The sequence below is a fragment of the Triticum dicoccoides genome, chromosome 6B (assembly GCF_002162155.2).
Source record: "Triticum dicoccoides isolate Atlit2015 ecotype Zavitan chromosome 6B, WEW_v2.0, whole genome shotgun sequence".
Classification (NCBI taxonomy): Eukaryota; Viridiplantae; Streptophyta; class Magnoliopsida; order Poales; family Poaceae; genus Triticum; species Triticum dicoccoides.
In genome coordinates, this window is record NC_041391.1 from 670,686,053 (window position 1) to 670,705,963 (window position 19,911).

A 19,911-nucleotide genomic window follows, 5' to 3' on the forward strand; every position below is an offset into this window, starting at 1 on the left:
TGTTGTTCAGCATATATATGCATATAAAAACGTATTGACCAGAGTGATGCATGTGGAAAAAAAATGCAAAAGAAATTGTTGTTCAGCATATATATGCATATAAAAACGTATTGACCAGAGTGATGCATGTGGAAAAAAAATGCAAAAGAAATTGACCAGAGTGGGATTTGAACCCACGCCCTTTCGGACCAGAGCCTTAATCTGGCGTCTTAGACCAACTCGGCCATCTGATCGTTGATGCAATTTCATCCAACGTCCGTCTCAAGTAAACAAAAGAAGTTTCCATTTTGTCTTCCCTCTGCAATCTTGTACTACCTGCTCACGGCATCTATACAGCCAGCTTCGGACGGAGTACCTCGTTTTCAGATCTAGAACGCCACTTTCTTCCGATCCAATGGTAGACCCATCAAACAAGTGCTGGTGCCGGTCAACCGGCTGCCATGGAGTCCCTGTCGTTGGATCTAGAATTCTAGATTATCACCATCTACTACTAACCTGCCAGTATACAAAGCTAGCTAACTCGAATAAGAAAACCAACCATTCGTCGCTCTCTGTTCTCTCCCTCGTGAACTCTTGCTCGTTGGCACGCGCCAGCGTCCCGATTGGGCCCTGTACCGTATCCTCGATCTTCTTCTTATTTAGCCACATGGCATCGACCAGGAAAACAGAGGGACGAGGTCCGGTCCAACGGAATCCGTGACTGGCTGGCATGGCATGCATGCTCCCCTCCGCCAGACTCGACGGAGGGCCGTCGATCGGGACCGGCCAGCGCACCGGACCGACCGCAGCCTTCGTCGACACGACAGCGGATTCTGGTGGGAGAGCTGGGAGCTTTTCTTCTCTGGAGAAGTTGGTGGCAAGGCAACAGATATTGAACCCAGCCCGGAGGAGAAAACGTCAGGCCACCTACGACTACGGCGAGCGAGCGAGTGAACCACACGCGATCGAACATGTCCCCTATAAACATCAGGCCATATGCTTATTTGAATACTGTTTTTTTCTTTTGCCGGGAACTGAATAACGTTGATGCATTTTCTCCTCTCTTTATTCGCGAAAAGGACTCCACATATTATATACTCCCTCCGTTCCTAAATATAAGTCTTTTTAGAGACTTCAAATGGACTACAACATACAGATGCAGCAGACACAAAGCGTAGATTCACTCATTTTGCTTCCTATGTAGTCTCTTGCTGAAATCTCTAAAAAGATTTATATTTAGAAACAGAGGGAGTGTATTTTTTCGGGTCATTCGGCTAAAAAAATATATTTTGGTCAAAGTAACTAATACTCGCTGAATATGATGGGTTAAAAAACCCTGAAAGGATCAAGCTTGATAAGATCAAGACTTGGTGTCAAATTCGTAAGCTACCTGACATGGTTCCGAAGAGGGAACAATTCCTAAAGAGTACGATTGGGCGCATTGGTGAAGTTTTAGAGCTACAAATAGTTCTGCCCAATGGGTTTATAGGGGGAGTTCATATGAGCTAGAGTTAAAGATTGATGTCAACAAAAAGCTGACAAGATTTGTTGGTTTTGTAAAGTCAGGAGAAACTGAATATTACCAGGTAAAATTTGAGAAACTTCCAGTTTTTTGTTATATGCGTGGACTGTTGGGCCATTGGCACAAGGAGTGAGGCACCGGGGATCATGTTGTGGAGGACATGGGATGGGGGTTGTTCGTTATGGTTCCTAGTCCTAGGAGAGGTCGTGGTGGAAGAGGACGTGGGAATGGCTGGGGTTCTGGTCGAGGCCATGCGTATGCTGGATCTGATGATACATATGAACCTTTCGGCAGAGATCGATGTATTGGTAGGGCTGATCCAGAGATAGCTAATTGGAGATATAGTGAGGCGCTCTATGCAGATGAGGGGTATAACAACATATGGAGGAATGAGGTCCAACCTATGCATCAGAGTTGACTTTTTTATGCTAAGAATCATATGGATGTTGATCCGGTGACGGGGGTAAACAGACCCGTTGCGAGTCTTGACGGAAATAAAGATGACCTAAATGTTCTTGCTAAGAGACTTGCAACAGATTCGGGCACACTAACCTTGCGTGATGGTGGGGCTGCTTTGAATGAAAATAATGGTTCCATTGTCCCTGTTGGTAATACAACGGTGATTGTTGACAAGTTTGAGGGTTCAGAGGAGGATCCGATAAAGAGCAGTATGGTTAGTACCCCGCAGAAAAACGCAAACAAAAAAAGTTGAAGGAAGGAGATGGATTGGCAATTGAAAGTACATCTACAAATGAATTGGCGGCCTCCACGAGGAAAACAAATCTTCTAAGTTGGAACCGTCGGGGAGGGGGGGGGGGGAGTTTGCGGTCTGCCTATCCTTGTGCATACGCATTCCCTTGCTTTTGCCTTCCTTTGTGGAACTCAACAAAATAAGGACAAAATGAAGAGCTACATAAGTAGTTGGGTTTAAGAGGTTCTGAGGGGGTGGATAGTGAAGGAAACAGTGGTCGTTTGGCACTTTATTGGGATGAATCATGGAAGGTGAAGCTAGCAAACAGATGCATTGATGCGATAGTACAACAACCAAGTGGTGTTATGCGGTGGCTTACACGTGTTTACGGGGAGCCTAGAGTTGAGAACAAACACCGTATGTGGACTCTGTAGAAGGATGTAGCGCCGCAATATGACTTACCATGGTTAGCCGTCGGGGACTTCAACGAGGCGCTTTGGTATTTTGAACATTTTTCGAATACACCTCGCGCACCCTCTTAGATTCTCGTGTGCCGAGATACCTTGGAGTTGTGTGAACTGGTTGGTCTAGGTTTTTGTGGACTATTGCATACATATGCTAACAAGAGGGCCGGTGCAACAAATGTAAAAGTGAGGCTAGATAAATGTGAAGCAAACATGTATTGGAGGAATTTATTCCCCTCGGTTCACGTGGTGCACTTGGTTTCTGCTCATTTGGACCATTGTTCGGGTTTCTTAAATGGTGAAGTTGATGGTGGTGTGAGGCCTAGCCGACGCAAACGCCACAAGGTAATGTGGGAGAGGGAGGCTGGTCTGCTGGAGCTGATTTCTCAGGAGTGGGCAACAACTGGTCAAAAAAGTAATCTGGGCAAGTTCACCGAGCTGTTGGCAAGGTAATGACATCTCTACATTCGTCGAGCCACAAGAAATTTAATAGCATCACGAGAGAAATTGATTTTTTTCCCCAAAGTAGGCTCGAGGAACTAATGAATGCTAGATGATACCCCACGCGTTGCTGCAGAAATCGCTAATAAACATTTGAAGTTTAAAAACATGTTTTATGAAAACACATTATATGATGATGACAAAGAATTTTGTTTAAATGGAATATTGTTTAAATCATCTAGAGGAAATGTGATGAAAAGCCAAATAATGTGTGTATGCGATCAAGAAAGGAAATGTCAAGTAGAGACAATAGGAACATCTCATCCCTTTGAGAAACCTGAAACAACGACAACAATTATTGTTGTGCATTCCACACAATATATAGCTTGCACTAAAAAGATGAAATGTGAGTTCACTCGTAATCTGTTTTTCTGTTGAAAAATGGTCACCCGCAAATCACGACAGTATATGTGAGCTCACTCTAGAGTCTTCTCACCGGAACAATTTTGTGCAGCGCACTACTATTTGTGTCATTCATGACAATATATATGTAGGCACCTCTGATTTTTCCTTTTTGGTTTGCCTTCTCTGATGCGGAACTATGCATGCTTCTCCATTATGTAATGCTTAGTTCAATTCCTAAAAAAGAATAGCCTGATCATGAGCTGCTGCGTGTATGCAATGGGATCAAATTAAGATTAGAAGGTTGTAAGCTAACAACGAGAGGGAGAAGCATAAAATATCATACTAATCGGATAGCAATGTGTGTGATGCATAAGATGGAGATGAAGGGTGACCTATCACCATGGCCCAGTATCCGGCAAGGTTGATTTATCCGCCAACCACTATAATTCTTATCTTCAAAATAATAGTAAGGGGCCATTATAATTTAAAGTAGAACTAAACTAACTAACACATGTTTATGTGGGGGTGTACCTGTGATTTTTATAACAAATCCAGTATAGTTTGTTGCACAAAATGGTCAACCATAATAGAGAACCAATATATTTGAAGGTGAGGTAGCAATTATGATAGAGAATGAAATTGAGATAGAAAAATAGCTACCTCAAGTTCAACTTAAAGGTTCATGGCAATCAAAATCATCCATGTCAGATACAAAAGTGTATGCAGTGTAATTAAGTTACATAGTAGCTAGCCCACAAGACTAAAGTAGAATTTAAACCGATCAAACATATCTGAACCGAGAAAGGCATGTAAAAAGGCCATGACAACCTAGTCTTAGCATGATACCATCAATCATCATGAAGCAGAATGACTACACAAATTTAATCACCTCTCTTTTGACAAATCATCAGTTTGTTGCTAATTTGGGATACTTCCTGGCCCCGTATCACTCAGCCACTCAATCCATGCCCGTGAGGATGCCTCGACGACGTTGAACGGATGGAAAACAACGGTATCGAGGAATGCCTAGTTGAGAAGTTGGCTCCGTCCAGGTTGGTATGAGAGAGCACGAGAACTTGTATCTCGACCGGTGTGATATCAAGCCAACGACGCAGAGTCCAACAGATGTATAGATGAGCATGTGCTTTAAAAGATCTCACGATTAGCGACTTCTCTGAGCAAGGCGCGGCCGTGCGCTCAGGATCCCACGGCAAGGCACACATGTGTGTAGTAGAAGCAGGTGGGGGCGGAAGCGCGTTGCGCCGCATGGCAGTCGATGGCATGGGCATGGAAGACACAGAGAGATGAAGATGAAGGGATTGAGAGTTGAAGATGGCAGGCCCCCAAGGGGCACATGCGGCTAGTGGTGGATATTTATGGCTGGGGAGTAATCGTAATCTGTAGAAGATATTTATTCGTCAGTTATAAAAAAGGCAAAGTATGAAGAGATTGCTTCGCTTCGGTGGCCATTCATTGGTTATGCATGATCATGAAAAAAAGTTGATAATGGAACACACGATGTGGCATCATATGTAAGGAAAGAGTTGCTGATGTGGTGGGAATGCTAATGTGTATAGGCCTTAAGATAAATATGTTAGTGGGGATGAATATCTTAGGTATATTTGATGAATGATGACCGTGTAGAGGATGGGATGAACCCTTTCGATGCCATTGTCATAAAAAATATTTTTATACTTGCACCGTAATCTTGTTTAGTGAGTATAACTTTCTATTACGTATCCATCATAGTTAACCATATAAAATATTTGTAATGTTCTTTGTTATATGGTTGTAATGTATATCACTTAAAAAAATCCTTTTATTGCTAAATTTAGATATATGATGTAACAAAAATTCTCTATGGCTTAATTTTTAAAAAATCGCATTCGTTATGTAGTGTATACATATTTTACATGTATATATGTGTGTGTGTGCGCATGTATAATATTAATTTTTATATCATTAAATATCATGGTATACTCTAACAAATATCTTAATAGTGGTCGAGTGTATTTTTAGTTAAGTTATTTGTAGGAATTCTAGTGTATGGAAAATTTGTCTTGCAAGTTAGGTTCACGAATAAACTGAAACCATGTACATGGGATCCGATGGATTCTTAAACATGTGGTCCTAGGCCTACAATTTCATCATCAAAATCAAATCATGCACATGGTTCTCTAGGATATAATTTGCTTCTTCAGTTATTCAAATCCACAGACGAGATAAAAATCTCTAATGTTTATTATCCCTAGATCTTTCTATTTAAATCTTTATCTTATTCAACGTTTCTAGCTCTACAAGACTCCTGGATTAGTCACTTGGAATCTCTAGATGGAACGGGTTATGAGTTTCCGACTCACTGGCTAGTTAAGAAAACCTCCCGTTCCAATTCGGTATATCTGAACCCTACCACTATGTGCTGTTGTACGGAGCCGACTGGAAAATTCCTTATAAGTTTTTGACATTTGAAGCACCCAAATAATCCTTAGCTGGTTGCTTTGAGCAACTCTTCATGAGCCTCCGAGTGAGACATGTTCAATGCAGCAACCACCTCTTTTCATAAAGAAGGCTGAATCGAACAAGTTAGGTTTCCATTTCGCTCCTCCTATCGTCCGATGCCTCAGATAGGCTGCTTTTTCTTCGCCATTTTTATTCTTTATGGATTCCACCGTGCCTTGCAGTTGAACCTTCACTCGGTTGCCAATTTCAGAAAACCTTCAGTGTAAATTCTAATTGCTTGTATTTGTTGCAACCTCTTGGATTTATTTTATCCTCTCCGATTCATATTAATTAACGCACACTTAATACAACTTTGTACTAAAGTTGAACTAAATATGTGTTAATTAACTTGGATCGGAGGGAATACCAACTTTGTGCTAATATCATTCTCTATTTTTTGAGATAGTGATAATATTTCTCTAAGAAAAACACTAAAAGAGGATACGATAATAACCAAGAGATTACAAAAATAATAATCACATATCCCATTTACCAGGAGCACAATAGGATTTTGTAATGGTGGCTAATTGCACCAAGGGAAGAATCAGATTCAGCTATTCTTTCTTCTTACTAAACCAAGCTGGGGAAGAATTTTTCCCTCAAAAAAAAAGTTTGGGAAGAATTGTTCATCAAAAGAAAAAGACAAGGAAGAAAGAAAAAGGGAAACGTTCCCCGACAACGCGCCGGCGGAAACGTTCCGCCGGACGCGCGCAGACCCTGCGATCGCTATCGATCGTGCGACTGGCGATGGGAGCACCCCTTAGAAAAAAACAAGGCGCCGAGAGCACTGCCTCCAATCGTTCTTTTCCCCATATTCTTCTTCCCCACAACGAGGACGCCAGGCACCCGCATCACAGGCACCAGCCCCTACCCGCACCCACCAGCACACATGTCTCCGTTCGAGCCCGCGGCACCCTCCATCATGCGCGTGCCCCTGATGAGATCCACCGCCGCAAGCCTTCCCCCTCCTCTCTCCATGTTCCTCCTCCACACCTCCATCTCATTCTCAGGGAGCATGCTACTCTGCTCAATTTTTTTGCTGGAAGCGGCTGGATTGGGAGCTGGAAGCAGCATCATTTTTTGTTGCAACCGGCCATCGCCGGAGCTGGAACCATCACTGTTTTGCTGGAACCGGGCGGAGCGCGAGCTGGGACTGGCATTTAATTTGTTGCAACCGGCTACAGAAAAAGCTTCAACCGGCGGCAAAAAAAGCTTCAACCATAGACGACGGAAGCCATGGACGATGCCGAAAAGCTGCAACCGACTTGTTGTTTGCTACAACCGGCTTCATTTTTGATACAAACAGAGGATGGTCGTGGGGCACCAGCGATGACAAGTTTTGCTGTAACCGTAGTCGTTTTTTGGTACTACCGGCGAAATTTTTTGCTACCTCCATCAAGGCAGAGCTATGACCTCGCGACGGCGGCAATGATGATTTTTGCTGCAACCATAGTTGGATTTTGCTACTACCGACGAAGTTTTTGCTACATCCATTTTCAAGCGCGAACGGTAAGCACAAAAAGAAGATGCTGGTGTGGGGTTCCTGCGAATCCCAGCGACGAGAACTAGCAAGGAGCAGCAGGGGAGGAGCGGTGCTGTGGCCTGGAGGGAGGCGGGTAGGAGGAGAGCGCGGCCCCCGCCCTGTCGAGCTGCGCGAGATGTAGGAGGGTGCGTGCGTGAGATGAGGGGAGGAAGACAGGGGTGCTGCAAGAGGAAAAAGGAAGCTGAGACAAACCGTTTTTACCTAGATCTATCGTAATCGGATCTGACCGGCCGAATCGTTGGGCCGGCGCGCAGATCAGTCCCCAAAAACAAAGAAAAAGGACGGCAAGCAAAGCAAAGCAGCCGCCAACGAATACCAAGTCCACTTCCCGCAGCTCCTCCTCCTCCTCCGCCCAATCGACTGCTAGCCAACAAACCCCACCGCCCGCCCAGCTCAGAGATCCGGCCGCAGCCCAGGATCCCGGGGAGGCGGCGCCGCCGCCGCGGCCATGGCCCTCCACCACGGCGCGCGCCTCCGCTCCCGCGCCGCGCCCCTCCTCGCCGTCGTCGTCCTCGCGGTCCTCGCCCTCGTCTCGCTCCTCCGCGCCAGCCACGGCGGGGGCCGCCTGGCCCCGCCCTCCGCCGTCTCCGCCGCGGCCGCGGCCGCCCGCAACCGCAACCGCACCGCCGCGCAGCGCAAGATCCTGCTCGACCCGTCCTTCACCCCGCGGCTGCCGCGCCAGGGCGCGCTGTCCCTCTCCCTCGCCCGCCGCAACGCGCTGCCGCCGCGCAACGCGGCCCGCTTCCCCGCCCTCCCCGACGGCCACCTCAAGATCGTCCTCTACGTCCACAACCGGCCCCGCTACCTCCGCCTCGTCGTCGACAGCCTCTCCCGCGTCGACGGCATCGGCGAGGCGCTGCTCGTCGTCAGCCACGACGGCTACTTCCCCGAGATGGACGAGATCGTCAAGGGCATCGCCTTCTGCCAGGTGAAGCAGATCTTCGCGCCCTACTCGCCGCACCTCTTCCCGGACTCCTTCCCCGGCGTCGCGCCCGGGGACTGCCGGGACAAGGACAGGGCGGCCGAGAAGCGGTGCCGGGGCGAGCCGGACCAGTACGGCAACCACCGCTCCCCGCGGATCGTGTCGCTGAAGCACCACTGGTGGTGGATGATGAACACCGTGTGGGATGGGATGGATGAGACCAGGGACTTCGATGGGCACATCCTCTTCATCGAAGAAGACCACTACATCTTCCCCAATGCATACCGCAATGTGCAGCTGCTTGTGGATTTGAAGCCGAAGAAGTGCGCCCAATGCTATGCCGTCAATTTGGCGCCGTCCGATGTCAAGGCGAAAGGGGAAGGTTGGGAGAGCATGGTTGCTGAGAAGATGGGTAACATTGGCTATGCCTTCAACAGGACTGTGTGGAGGAAGATTCATGCCAAGGCTAAGCAGTTCTGTGACTTCGATGAGTACAATTGGGATATAACTATGTGGGCAACCGTGTATCCATCGTTTGGAGCTCCTGTTTACAGTCTCAGGGGGCCTAGGAGGAGTGCTGCACATTTTGGCAAGTGCGGCCTGCACCAAGGCCAAGACTCTAGCAATGTTTGTGTGGATAATGGCGCGGGAGACGTAGAACTAGATGCCATCGACAAGGTTCCTAACATCAAAGCTGATTGGCCAGTCCACATCATTAGGAAACAACAAGGGTATCAGGCTGGTTTCAAAGGATGGGGTGGTTGGGGCGATCGGCGTGACCGGGAGCTTTGCTTGAGTTTTGCATACATGTACCATGTTAAAGACACGTTGTCTGCATGATGGGGTTATAGGCACACGAATTTTGGCATTTATGATGCCCTTGTTGTAGTGTTGTTTGGCATGTTTCGATCGATTCATACACGGTTTGTGATATAAATAGTCTTTCACCATTTTTTCTCAATTTTGTAGAATAGTTCTCTATTGGGAGAAATTGCCTTGGACTTGGGTTAACTTTCCCAACTGTATGATGTACTTTTAACTCACTGATATGGATAGAGTTTATTGTTTAAGATCTTTGCAACATTTATTATTAAGAGATTTTCATGTTTACTTTGTTTAACTGAAGTACTGCTTTCTATGCATCCTTAACATTCAGGGATGCTTAATGCATGTTGATGATCAATGCCTCTTACTGTTGCCTTACCATGTCTAGTGACATCAGTATCTCTTGTCTGTTGTATGATTGGAAACTAATATTTAGTACTAATGGTTTCTACAATACTTCATATCTTTTTTGGCCATCATATGCATATGTTTATCTTCTTCAGTTTCGTATGCTTCTTGCATGGTGTTTCTATTTTTAGCTACATGTATTTCTTAGAACTCATCTACTCTTCAGTTACATGTTCGCAGTATTATAGGATTTGTAGCTGGTGAAATTTTAGACGGGCACAGAGATATTGATACTCACAACAAGATATGAAGTTTTTTTAGAAGTTTTCTTAACTGTTGTTAATGTGTTTAATTAGATATTATAATTCACTTATCATGGCCTAAAGTTGTGGCCATATCATGTCCTAAAGTTTTCTCTATGTGCTTCTTACCATTCACTGTAAGAAGATGATTGAACATTACTGCACAACAAAATTAGGAGAGCTTAATTAGCTAACAAAGGATCCATGGAGTGCACAATCAGGTACATATAGCAAATTTATTTTTCTGTGGTGGTTGCTGTTAGATCTGAATGTTGGGCTGGTCTGTTCATGGAGTGGACCACAAATCACAACCAAACTCCAGCTTTCTCCATCCGCTGGTAGTATATTCGACTCATCTGACCCTGGAATGACTGGAGGGCTGTTTAGGAGCACATGAAGCCTCTTTTATCAGTAAGCATTCGATTTCCCTGGAATCATAATATCCAATTATCTTTCTATTCTGTTCTAATAGTAAGCATTCTATTCTATCGTTCATAAATTTGTTGCACTTATCGTATTATTCCTATGATGCAATTCTCGATATATTTTCATATATCTTTTGCTTTGCAAGTAACACATTGATATTTACTCCATGTGTTAAAATCAACGTTTCAACAATCTGCCCTGGTTAAACTTCAAGCCTGTTCTCATATCACCCTCAGGCTTAACCAGATGTCCAGATTAGTGTTTTCTCATAATCATTCATTGCTTCTTTTTAATTAACTTTTGTGAATATGCTGCCTACATGTTTATTGGATACTCAAGCTTCTGCAAGTGTATTCCCTGTTCTTTCCCTCTTGCATTTACTTCTCACGTGCACATGGTTATTCTTTCCCTATTTCTGTGGGTTGAACTACTGACTTTTAGATAATAATGCAAAGATAAACAATAATGTGATCAATAGGACGTTATATGATGTGGACATAGACTGTGTTGACCATAGAGAAAGAAGAAACTACATGTTCATTCTTTGAGTATAACTTGTAGTATCTGATAGGTTTCAGAACTACTGCATGATCGTTTATCTGTATAGTGGAAACATGGTTTTGACTTGGTTCATAATTCTGTTATCCTGAGGCAACAACTATGATCAGCTTGCACTTAATCACATTATTATTTTTAACATTATTAAAAAACATTATTCTTTTTAATTATAAATTTGCAATGTCTGGCTGCATGTTTGACATATAACCGCTAACCACTCCAATATGGTCATGTATCTCTGGTGGCTCTTGCTTCAAATCCTTACAGTTTGCTAGCAGTTTTTTTTTTTTTTGGACAGCAGTAATTAGTAGCAGTTTGTGCTGCTGTGTTATGTAGAGGTATGAGCAAGTAACGTAACAGAATGACATTTGCTTGACCAAAACATTTTGCTGCCCTGCAGGTTGTTGAGAAGCCTCTTCCTAGTGGAACATTATCCATGGTGGTTCCTATGTCACAGGTCAAGGTAATGACTGGTTTGCTTTATTATTTCTTTCTTTAGGTAAGCATTGAATGTGATGCTATTTTTTTTGTTATTCCTTTAGGTTCCGTTCTTTGCTGATGATGAAGAATCTTCTTCAGTTGATGCTCTTTTCATTCCTAAGAGAGAACCCATGGGCCTGATTATCTGTCGTTGATGTCGGTTTATTAGACATTATCTAGTTCACCTACCATGGTCTAAACTCTAATGTTGTCGGCATATCATCATAGCTTAAACATTCTTTGTATGCTTGTCACCATCCACTGTAAAAAGTCTTAACTGCATAATAAAACTACGCGAGCCTAATTAGCTGGGAAAGGAGCCATGGAGTGCACAGTCAGGTATATATAGTAAGTTAATATTTCTGTGTTGGCTGCTGTTTGGTTTGAACTGTTGTGGTAGTCCATTCTTGGGCTCGATCACACAATCACTACCGAACCCCGGCTGCTGGTAGGCTGGTATTTTTGGCACATCTGGTCTTGGAATGACTAGACAGCTTTTAGCAGCACATAAAGCCTTCTCTAACCCTAAGCATCATTTCCCCTTTCAGTTGTCATATTTTGACTAGGCAATTATTCATAATAAAAGTGTTGCATTTTATCCTATTATTCCTGTCATGCAATCCTCTAGTTTTTGTTTAATTTCTGCTTTGCAAAATAAAAGTTGGTATTTACTCTGTGTTTAAGTCGACATTCTAACAATCTGCCCCTGGTTAAACTCCGAACTTGTCCTTGGTCCACATTCAGGCTCTACCGGATTGCTGTTTTGTCTCATAATTATTCAACGCTTATTTCTGATTGACTAATTTTATTTAACTTCTGCACACGCATGCCTGCATGTTTAACTGGATAGTGAAGCTTCTGCAGGTGGATTTTCTGTTGTTTCCAGTACGATGAATCTGCCCCATTTGGACAGCTGTATGACCTCTTGCATTTAGTTCTTACATGCGCATGGCTATTATATCCTTTTTCATGGGTTGAACTATTGACTTCGAGATAATTACTTGAATATGAAAAATAATGTGATCAATAAAGCTGGTTTATGATGTGGACTTTGACAGCGTTGACAGTAGAGAAATAAGAAATTACTTGATGGTTCTTTCAGTCAGTAACTTGCATCTGATCTTTGATGTTAATTGTCTATCTCCATAGTGGAATATATAGTTTAGCCTTGGTTTATAATTCAGTTATCCTTGGTTCATAGTGGAATATATGGTTTTGCCTTGCTATTCATTTGTGGGAACTTTAATTTATCTGTAACGAATATAATGTTACTGTTGGTCAAATCTGAGATGGAATGGAATAGATGTTAAACTTACTTTCTGGAGAGGCTTTGATGATAGGCTCATGAGATTATGGTTTGTGTTCGAACAGATCCGTGTCTCTCTCCGAAGAGTATGATAGAGCAGTTTGGAAGCTCCATACCTCTGGGGTTTATAACTCCAGTCATGAGATCATGCACTTCAAATCAGCTTCATTAAGTTCATTATAACATATATTTTCATACTATTATTACATATTTGATGTTATAGATATTAGCAATTTTTTTTATAAAGCTGGTCAAACTTAAAGAAGTTTGGCCAGGGCAAACCTAGAACTTCAAATATTTTGGAACAGAGGGAGTACATCTTAATCTATACAACAATCAATATTGGAGGAAAAATTGCTGTATGACCACAAGCATACAGAAACACAAATTTCTGTTTGATAGTCAATACAGAAACAGATTGAAGATTATGTTTTATTTCCTGAAACAAAAACTATTGATATCCAATCATTTGACATGGAAGAGTAACCAGCACACACTTCATATGCAGAAGGGTTGAAAGATGCAGTCGCTAAGGGTTCTCAAAAATAATTTAGAAGGCGAAGAAGCAAACAGCTTATGTTGTTACTGCCTTATTCTTCAGTTCGCTTGCATTGCTTTAGAAACAAATGTGTCATTTAGTTGTTGAGGATGCTGCAGCAAGATCATCGAGGATAACTTGCGGACAATAATATTTCTTCCTCCATAGTGTATTGCCTGCTAGCTTCCACAACAATTGCTTCAGTTGACATGTATGGAGACCCAATTTGATCCCTGTCATATCTCCTTGATGCCACTTCCCTCATTGTAGGTCGCTCTTCTCCCTTCAATTTAATGCACATCGCTGCCAGGGTAGCTACTTCCTGGACTTGTCTATCTCCCTCTTCCATGACTTGGAGATCAATAAGCTCATCAAGATTGCCTTCTGCGAGTAGCGAAACGAAATGTGAAACAAGGCCAGCACCGTTGCCGCCACTACGGTAGATGCATGTTTTTTTTTCTAGTTAGGAGTTCTATAAGAAGACGACCAAAACTAAAAACATCACTCTTGTCTGTTAGGTGACCGGTATAATAGTACATAGGGTCTAAGTAGCCTATTGTTCCTTGCACAGCTGTAGTGAACCCTGTTTTGTCAACTGGGATGCATCTCGAAGCTCCAAAATCTGATAACTTTGCTGTTAAATTATCATCAATAATTATGTCGGATGATTTAATATCCCTGTGATAAATTGGCATCGAAGCAGATGAGTGAAGATAAGAAAGAGCTCTAGCAACTTCATGCGCGATCCTGGTTCGATCATCCCATGATAGTAACATTAGGCCTTCAAAATGAAGACGGTGATCAAGAGTACCATTTGAAATGAACTCATAAACCAGTAACGGTAAAGCTGTTGCCTTGTGACCATGAGGTCACGGGTTCGAGTCCTGGAAACAGCCTCTTGCAGAAATGTAGGAAAATGCTGCGTACTAGACCCAAAGTGGTCGGACCCTTCCCCGGACCCTGCGCAAGCGGGAGCTACGTGCACCGGGCTGCCCTCATAAACCAGTAACGGGACTTCTATCTCAAGACAACATCTGATTAGCTTCACAATATTTCTATGGTTGATTTGAGAAAGAATCGCAACCTCGTTTATGAAGTCATTGATTTCTCTCTGTACGACGATCTTGGATTTCTTGATGGCAACAACCTGTAGGTCTAAAATTCCTTTATAAACAGCACCGTGCCCTCCGCTGCCCGCCTCACGAGTACTATCAAAATTATTTGTGGCCTTCTCTATATCCAACAAGGGAATGATCATTCTTTCACCAAAATCTGTCTTCTGTGATATTAGCTGTTGCAACAATAACCCATGATTTTGCTTAAATAATCTTTTTTTTTTCAGTTTGTTTGCTCTATTTAACTTGATTCTCTGTGCTACAAAGGGGACAGCAAGTACTAGAAGCAAAATAACTGAGCCACCACTGACTACTAGACCTATGAGCAGACCTGTAAAATATGGCATCATAGGTGAAGAGATGAAGTCATGAGTTTGGAGCATTCAAATTGTTCGAGGAAGAATGTATGGTCATGATTATCACAGCGATGCTATTGTTACCTGTAAATGTCTTTTTTGTTGTTGTGGCACTGATGCATCCCTGTTTCATCAATGGATCTCTGTAGGTACCATCAGGACACCGGCAATGGAAAGTTCCAGTGATGTTGATGCAGATTCCATACATGGATATTCTTCCGGGTGTTCGTACTCGTCAATGTCTGAGCAAGGGATATATAATATTAACGAATACACCATATGCTAAGAAGGTAAATCTTTGACCCCTTGAAACGGATAATATCATATACTGAAGAAATAAGCATAAAGCTATCAATTAATCTGATCTTTATTCTAGTACCTTCACATCCATTTGCTTTAGATGCATTGCCCTTGAAGCCAAGAGGGCACTGACAATCATATCCTCCATGTGTGTTTCTGCAATGGCCGTAACACGGGTAGATGTCTGGATAATGGCATTCATTGATATCTGGACACACCCGCAACATCAGGAAAAACAGAATTCAGGTATACTACCGTAGGTTCAGTTAGGCAAGGAATAAAAATAAGTAGATTCAGAGATAAACACAACTGGGAGACTGAGAAACTTCATTCTACTTATGTTCTACCTCGCAAAAGATTGATCACCATAATGCAACTCTGCACACCCATCGTTTCGCCATATAATTATATAACTACTAATTTGTAACTTCACTGTACTATCAAATTTTTGTGTCAGAACAAATCTATTATTTTTATATCGCCTTCGGATTAGCTAAACTAAAGTAAAGTATACTTTGAGCATTAAGGTACTAAAGTAAAGTATATACTTTGAGCATAAGGTAATAACAAAAGCTTACTTGAGCAGTGTATTATTAGCATAGCAGCCATCGGAGATGTATGGGTTTCCCTGGTAACCACCAGAACACCGGCAGTTATGCCCATGATCAGCTTGGCCACGATCAAAATTAAGACCATGACCATCAACAGAATTATGATCAAATGCAGTAGTATAGTTGTGGCAAAAACTGTGGTCACTGCGGCACGAAGGCGAAGACCCATTGGTATGGCAGACCGAGCTCTTGATTGTCCAGCCTAGCCTAGCATGTCAGGGGCCATTCGATTGAACTCATAATGCTCTGTTATGTTAAGAAGATAGTCCGATTCTACTATTAACGCTTGGTGCATGGATTCGAAAGAACCGAAGGTAACCCCGTCCCCGTCGACCTGGAGTGTGTAGGAAGCAAGACCCTCGAGTATGGTTGCCTGGCAACAGGCCAACAGCGGATGCCGGAGCAGCTAGTACAGGCAGCCATGCTATCTACTACTCCCTCCGTCCCAGATGTTTTCTGACACTAGTGCAGTATATATTTTGCGCCGTCCAGGCAGAAAGGAGAGCAAGGGTTCCATCCTCTGCCTGGAGGACGACTTGGATGTTGCACCTGATTGCTACTAACTTGTTCTTGCCTGCTCCTGCTAGAAAGAATGGCCCACCGGCAGCATAATCCAAGCCGCCGGCGCGCCATGTGCAATTTTCCTTAAAGCGGAGTAGTGATCATCCCGCTTCAAGTACAATGGGTTGCTGTTGATACGCACCGTGGCGCTGGGCAGATCGATGTCGCGCACCTGAACGGTGCTGTCGCCGAGGAAGAGCTGGGGCGGGCTGTAGGACTGGTTGCAGGTGAGGTTGAAGCCGCTGTCGTGGTAGCAGCCAGGCTCCACCCCGAACGGGTATGGGATGCTGATATTGCCGCAGAGGGTGGTGCATTTACTCATCCCAGTAGCCGGTGGCTGTGCCACGGTGCCCAAGGGCGATAGCAGCAGCAGCAGCGCAGCAGTGACCACAACAGCAGCAGAGGACATCGCAGTGGCGAGGGGAAACGGTCAAGCACTCATTGTCTGTTACCCCAACGTACGTACAAAGAGGGAGATTATATATGTATTTGTTCAACGTACCAGCTGGGTTTAGCGAACTGATTTAGCACGCTGGAGTTGGTTTTTGTTCGTTCCGCGAGCACTATCTAAGTGACCTAGTAAATTAGTGTGGCCTGAGTAATTAAGGTGGAACATTCTAGCCAGATGTCACTTTTTAGTTAGCTTTTAGTCCGTGTGAAGAAAAAGTACGGATATGATCATGATCTGCCCATAGGACATTCGGCCCAGTCGTGGTACAGTGGCGCTGCATCATTAGATCGGGTGACCAGCGACAGCCAGAAATCGTGATCCAACGGCTCAGTGTGAGGATGCGTGAGAGGGCCTATGTTTCTTTTCATTGCTCATTGAAAACATCTTTTTGCCGCTGCATGTGATCTGGTTTTCAGGTGTTGTGGCAGAAAGTGCCTCGCTTACTAAAGCCCTCTGTCCAGAGACACCTCATGTCAGTTTTGTCAGAGCTCGGCTGGTGTCCCGATAATGTCTGCGTCTTGGCTGCTATTCCTGGTTCTGTAATGCCTCTACTTTTGCTGTTGTAGTTTTAGAGTTTACCTCATAGGGTTGATGCACTGAATCTTGCAAGACACTGGTGGTTCCATGAATGGAATGGAACCTGCCGTTCAGTTATCCTCTAGCATCATCTATGATCAATTTGTCACTTGATCAAATTGTTCTTTTTAACTTGCAAATTTCTAATCTGGGCAGTCCAATATGGTCATGCGTTTGGCGGCATTTGCTTCGAATCCTTCGGGACACTCCCAGCAATGCCTCTGCTGTCTTATTGGGAATGGTCGAGCCTCACCTAGAGTGCAAAGTCATTCAAAAAAGGGGCAGAACAGTTTGTTTTCTGAGGTTATAGAGTTATGAGAAATTGACATAATAGAAACATGTGCTTGACTGAAACAAGTTCAACGCTCATAATTTTTCAGAAGAAACATTCAATGCTGCCATGATCTGTCTCTCACTGTGGGCTGGCGCCTGCTACTGTGACCCCTCCAGAGGTTAACCGTTTTTCTTGAGTGGTATGAAACATATTTTTTTACATTACACCAATTTTTTTTACATTGCATAAACATGTTTTAACAAGTTCATAAACATAGTTCTGAAACACATGGACATCTTTTTAAATGTCACGACCTTTTTTTTAAATCGTACAAGTTTTTTTATGTATATTTATTGAGAGATGTTTTTTTTAAATACCACGAATTTTTAATGCTATCAATATTTTTTACAAGTTGTGCGGACATTTCTTTACACCCATGAACATTTTGTAAATGTGCGATAAACATTTTCTAAATTTAGGTATATTAATTTTCAGAATATATGTATTTAGAATAATTCAAAGAAAAAATACAACAAACTTGTGAACGAATATAAGCTAACAAATTAGTACTACTGAACGAACTAAGCCCATTTAGCGAGCGAGCGGAGCTCCTCCTCGGCGCCGCGACTATACTTAGTGAGAGATATCCCTTAATCTCGCTGAAGGATTCCATTCAACCTGTTGCTACTGGGACAACCGACATTTGTTTTTTTTTCGTTTGCTGAATTTCATTTGCGTTCGCTGTGTTCGTTTGCGGGGTTGGTTTCCTCTGTTTTTTTCCTTTTTTGTTTTGTTTTGTTTTGTTCTGTTTTTCTTTATTGTTTTCTTTAGTTTTCTGTCTTTTCATCGTTTTTCTTCATTTTTTTCATGGTTCATACTGGTTTTATTTGTTTCTTCATTGTTTTCTTCGCCCATTTGTCTTTCTTTTCATAGGTTTTCTACATTTTTCTTGGTTTTCACTAGGGTTTATCTTTTCTTCATTTTTTATTTATTCCTTGGTTTTTCTTGGTGTTTGTTTCCTTTCCTTTTTTTTCTTCGGTTTTCTTGGTTTTCAATATATGTTCAACCTTTTTCGTATACATCAAAAACATTTTTATATACATGCTTAACATTTTTGAAATACATGATTAACAATTTTTTGGAATCATATTTTTGGTGTCTACTTTCTTCCATACACATAGTACATATTTCATATATATCGAATTCATTTTTCAAACATATGTTTGATATTTTTTAATTACAAGTTTAAATTTTTCTCAATACATGGTTAAAAAAATTCCAATACACATTTTTAGTACTTTTTTTGAAATCTTATAAATTTGATGTCTACCTTTTTCCATACTCATTGTACATTTTTGGTATATATCTAATATATTTTTGTAATATATGTTTAACATTTTTCAAATGCAAGTTTCACATTTTCTTAATACATGGTCAATATTTTTTCTATGCATATTTTAAATACTTTTTTGAAATCATATTTTTTATGTTTATTTTTTTTCATATACATCATAAATTTTGGTATATATCTAATACATTTTTCAAATATATGGACAAAAAGTTTCTATACACATTATAAATTGCGCCCCTGTCGGGCTCGTGACAAAATAGAAGGCATGCCCCCTTGAGAAAAGAGCCATTGTTTCTTTTTCATTGTGTTTTTTCTTTGGATTTTCTGTTTTCAATGTGTTTTTTCTTTGTTTTTCTTTGTTTCACTACCTTTTTTGTTTTCCTTCCCTTTTCTTAATTTTTCTTGGGTTTTGTTTGTTTTGTTTTCTCATTTTTCATTGGTTTCTTTTTTCAGTACACATTCAACATTTTTTGTATACATCAAAAACATTTTTTATGTACATGTTTAACATTTTTGAAATACATGTTTAACATTTTTGAAATACATGATTAACATCCTTTAAATCTTGATGTCTACCTTTTCCATGCATATTGTACATTTTTATAATATATCCTATTTGTTTTTCTAATACAGGCTTAACATTTTTCTATATGTGGTCAAAAAAAATTATGCACATTTTAAAACAATTTCCCAATGTTTGATTAACATTTTTTAAATTCAAGATTAACATTTTTAATACATGGTCTACAGTATTTCTATACATGTTGACCATTTTTAAATGCTTGGTTAATGTTTCAAATACAAGATTAACATTTATTTAATACATGGTCAATATTATTTCTATACACATTTGACATTTTTCAGATGTTTGATTAACATTTTTGAAATACTCCTACTTGTTAAACATTTCTCAAAATGCTTGATTAATATTTTTAAAATATAGGATCACTATTTTTCATGCATGTTGTATTTTTTTGTAAACATATTTTCTGTACATGAGAAACATTTTCTCTATACGCACTTAACACTTTCAAATGTTTGGTTACCACACTTAACATATTTTCTGT

The 19,911-nt window shown here is 41.7% G+C and overlaps 1 protein-coding gene, 1 non-coding gene and 1 pseudogene across 2 annotated transcripts; 1 reads left to right on the forward strand and 2 right to left on the reverse strand.

Annotated features, from left to right (window-relative positions):
• Positions 1-152: 152 nt before the first annotated feature.
• On the reverse strand, positions 153-233 carry TRNAL-AAG. Its single transcript has one exon. It is a non-coding gene; the product is annotated as a tRNA-Leu (tRNA).
• A 7,630-nt stretch (positions 234-7,863) lies between these two features.
• Positions 7,864-9,536, forward strand: LOC119325138 (alpha-1,6-mannosyl-glycoprotein 2-beta-N-acetylglucosaminyltransferase-like). Its single transcript, XM_037598889.1, has one exon. The coding sequence runs from the start codon at positions 7,993-7,995 to the stop codon at positions 9,304-9,306; it is 1,314 nt and encodes a 437-aa protein (XP_037454786.1). The 5' UTR covers positions 7,864-7,992; the 3' UTR covers positions 9,307-9,536.
• A 3,837-nt stretch (positions 9,537-13,373) lies between these two features.
• Positions 13,374-16,601, reverse strand: LOC119321449 (annotated as a pseudogene).
• Positions 16,602-19,911: the final 3,310 nt, after the last annotated feature.

Bases quoted from the DNA above. Each gene is read 5' to 3' on its own strand.
- LOC119325138 (XM_037598889.1), top strand. From the start codon at position 7,993: ATGGCCCTCCACCACGGCGCGCGCCTCCGCTCCCGCGCCGCGCCCCTC.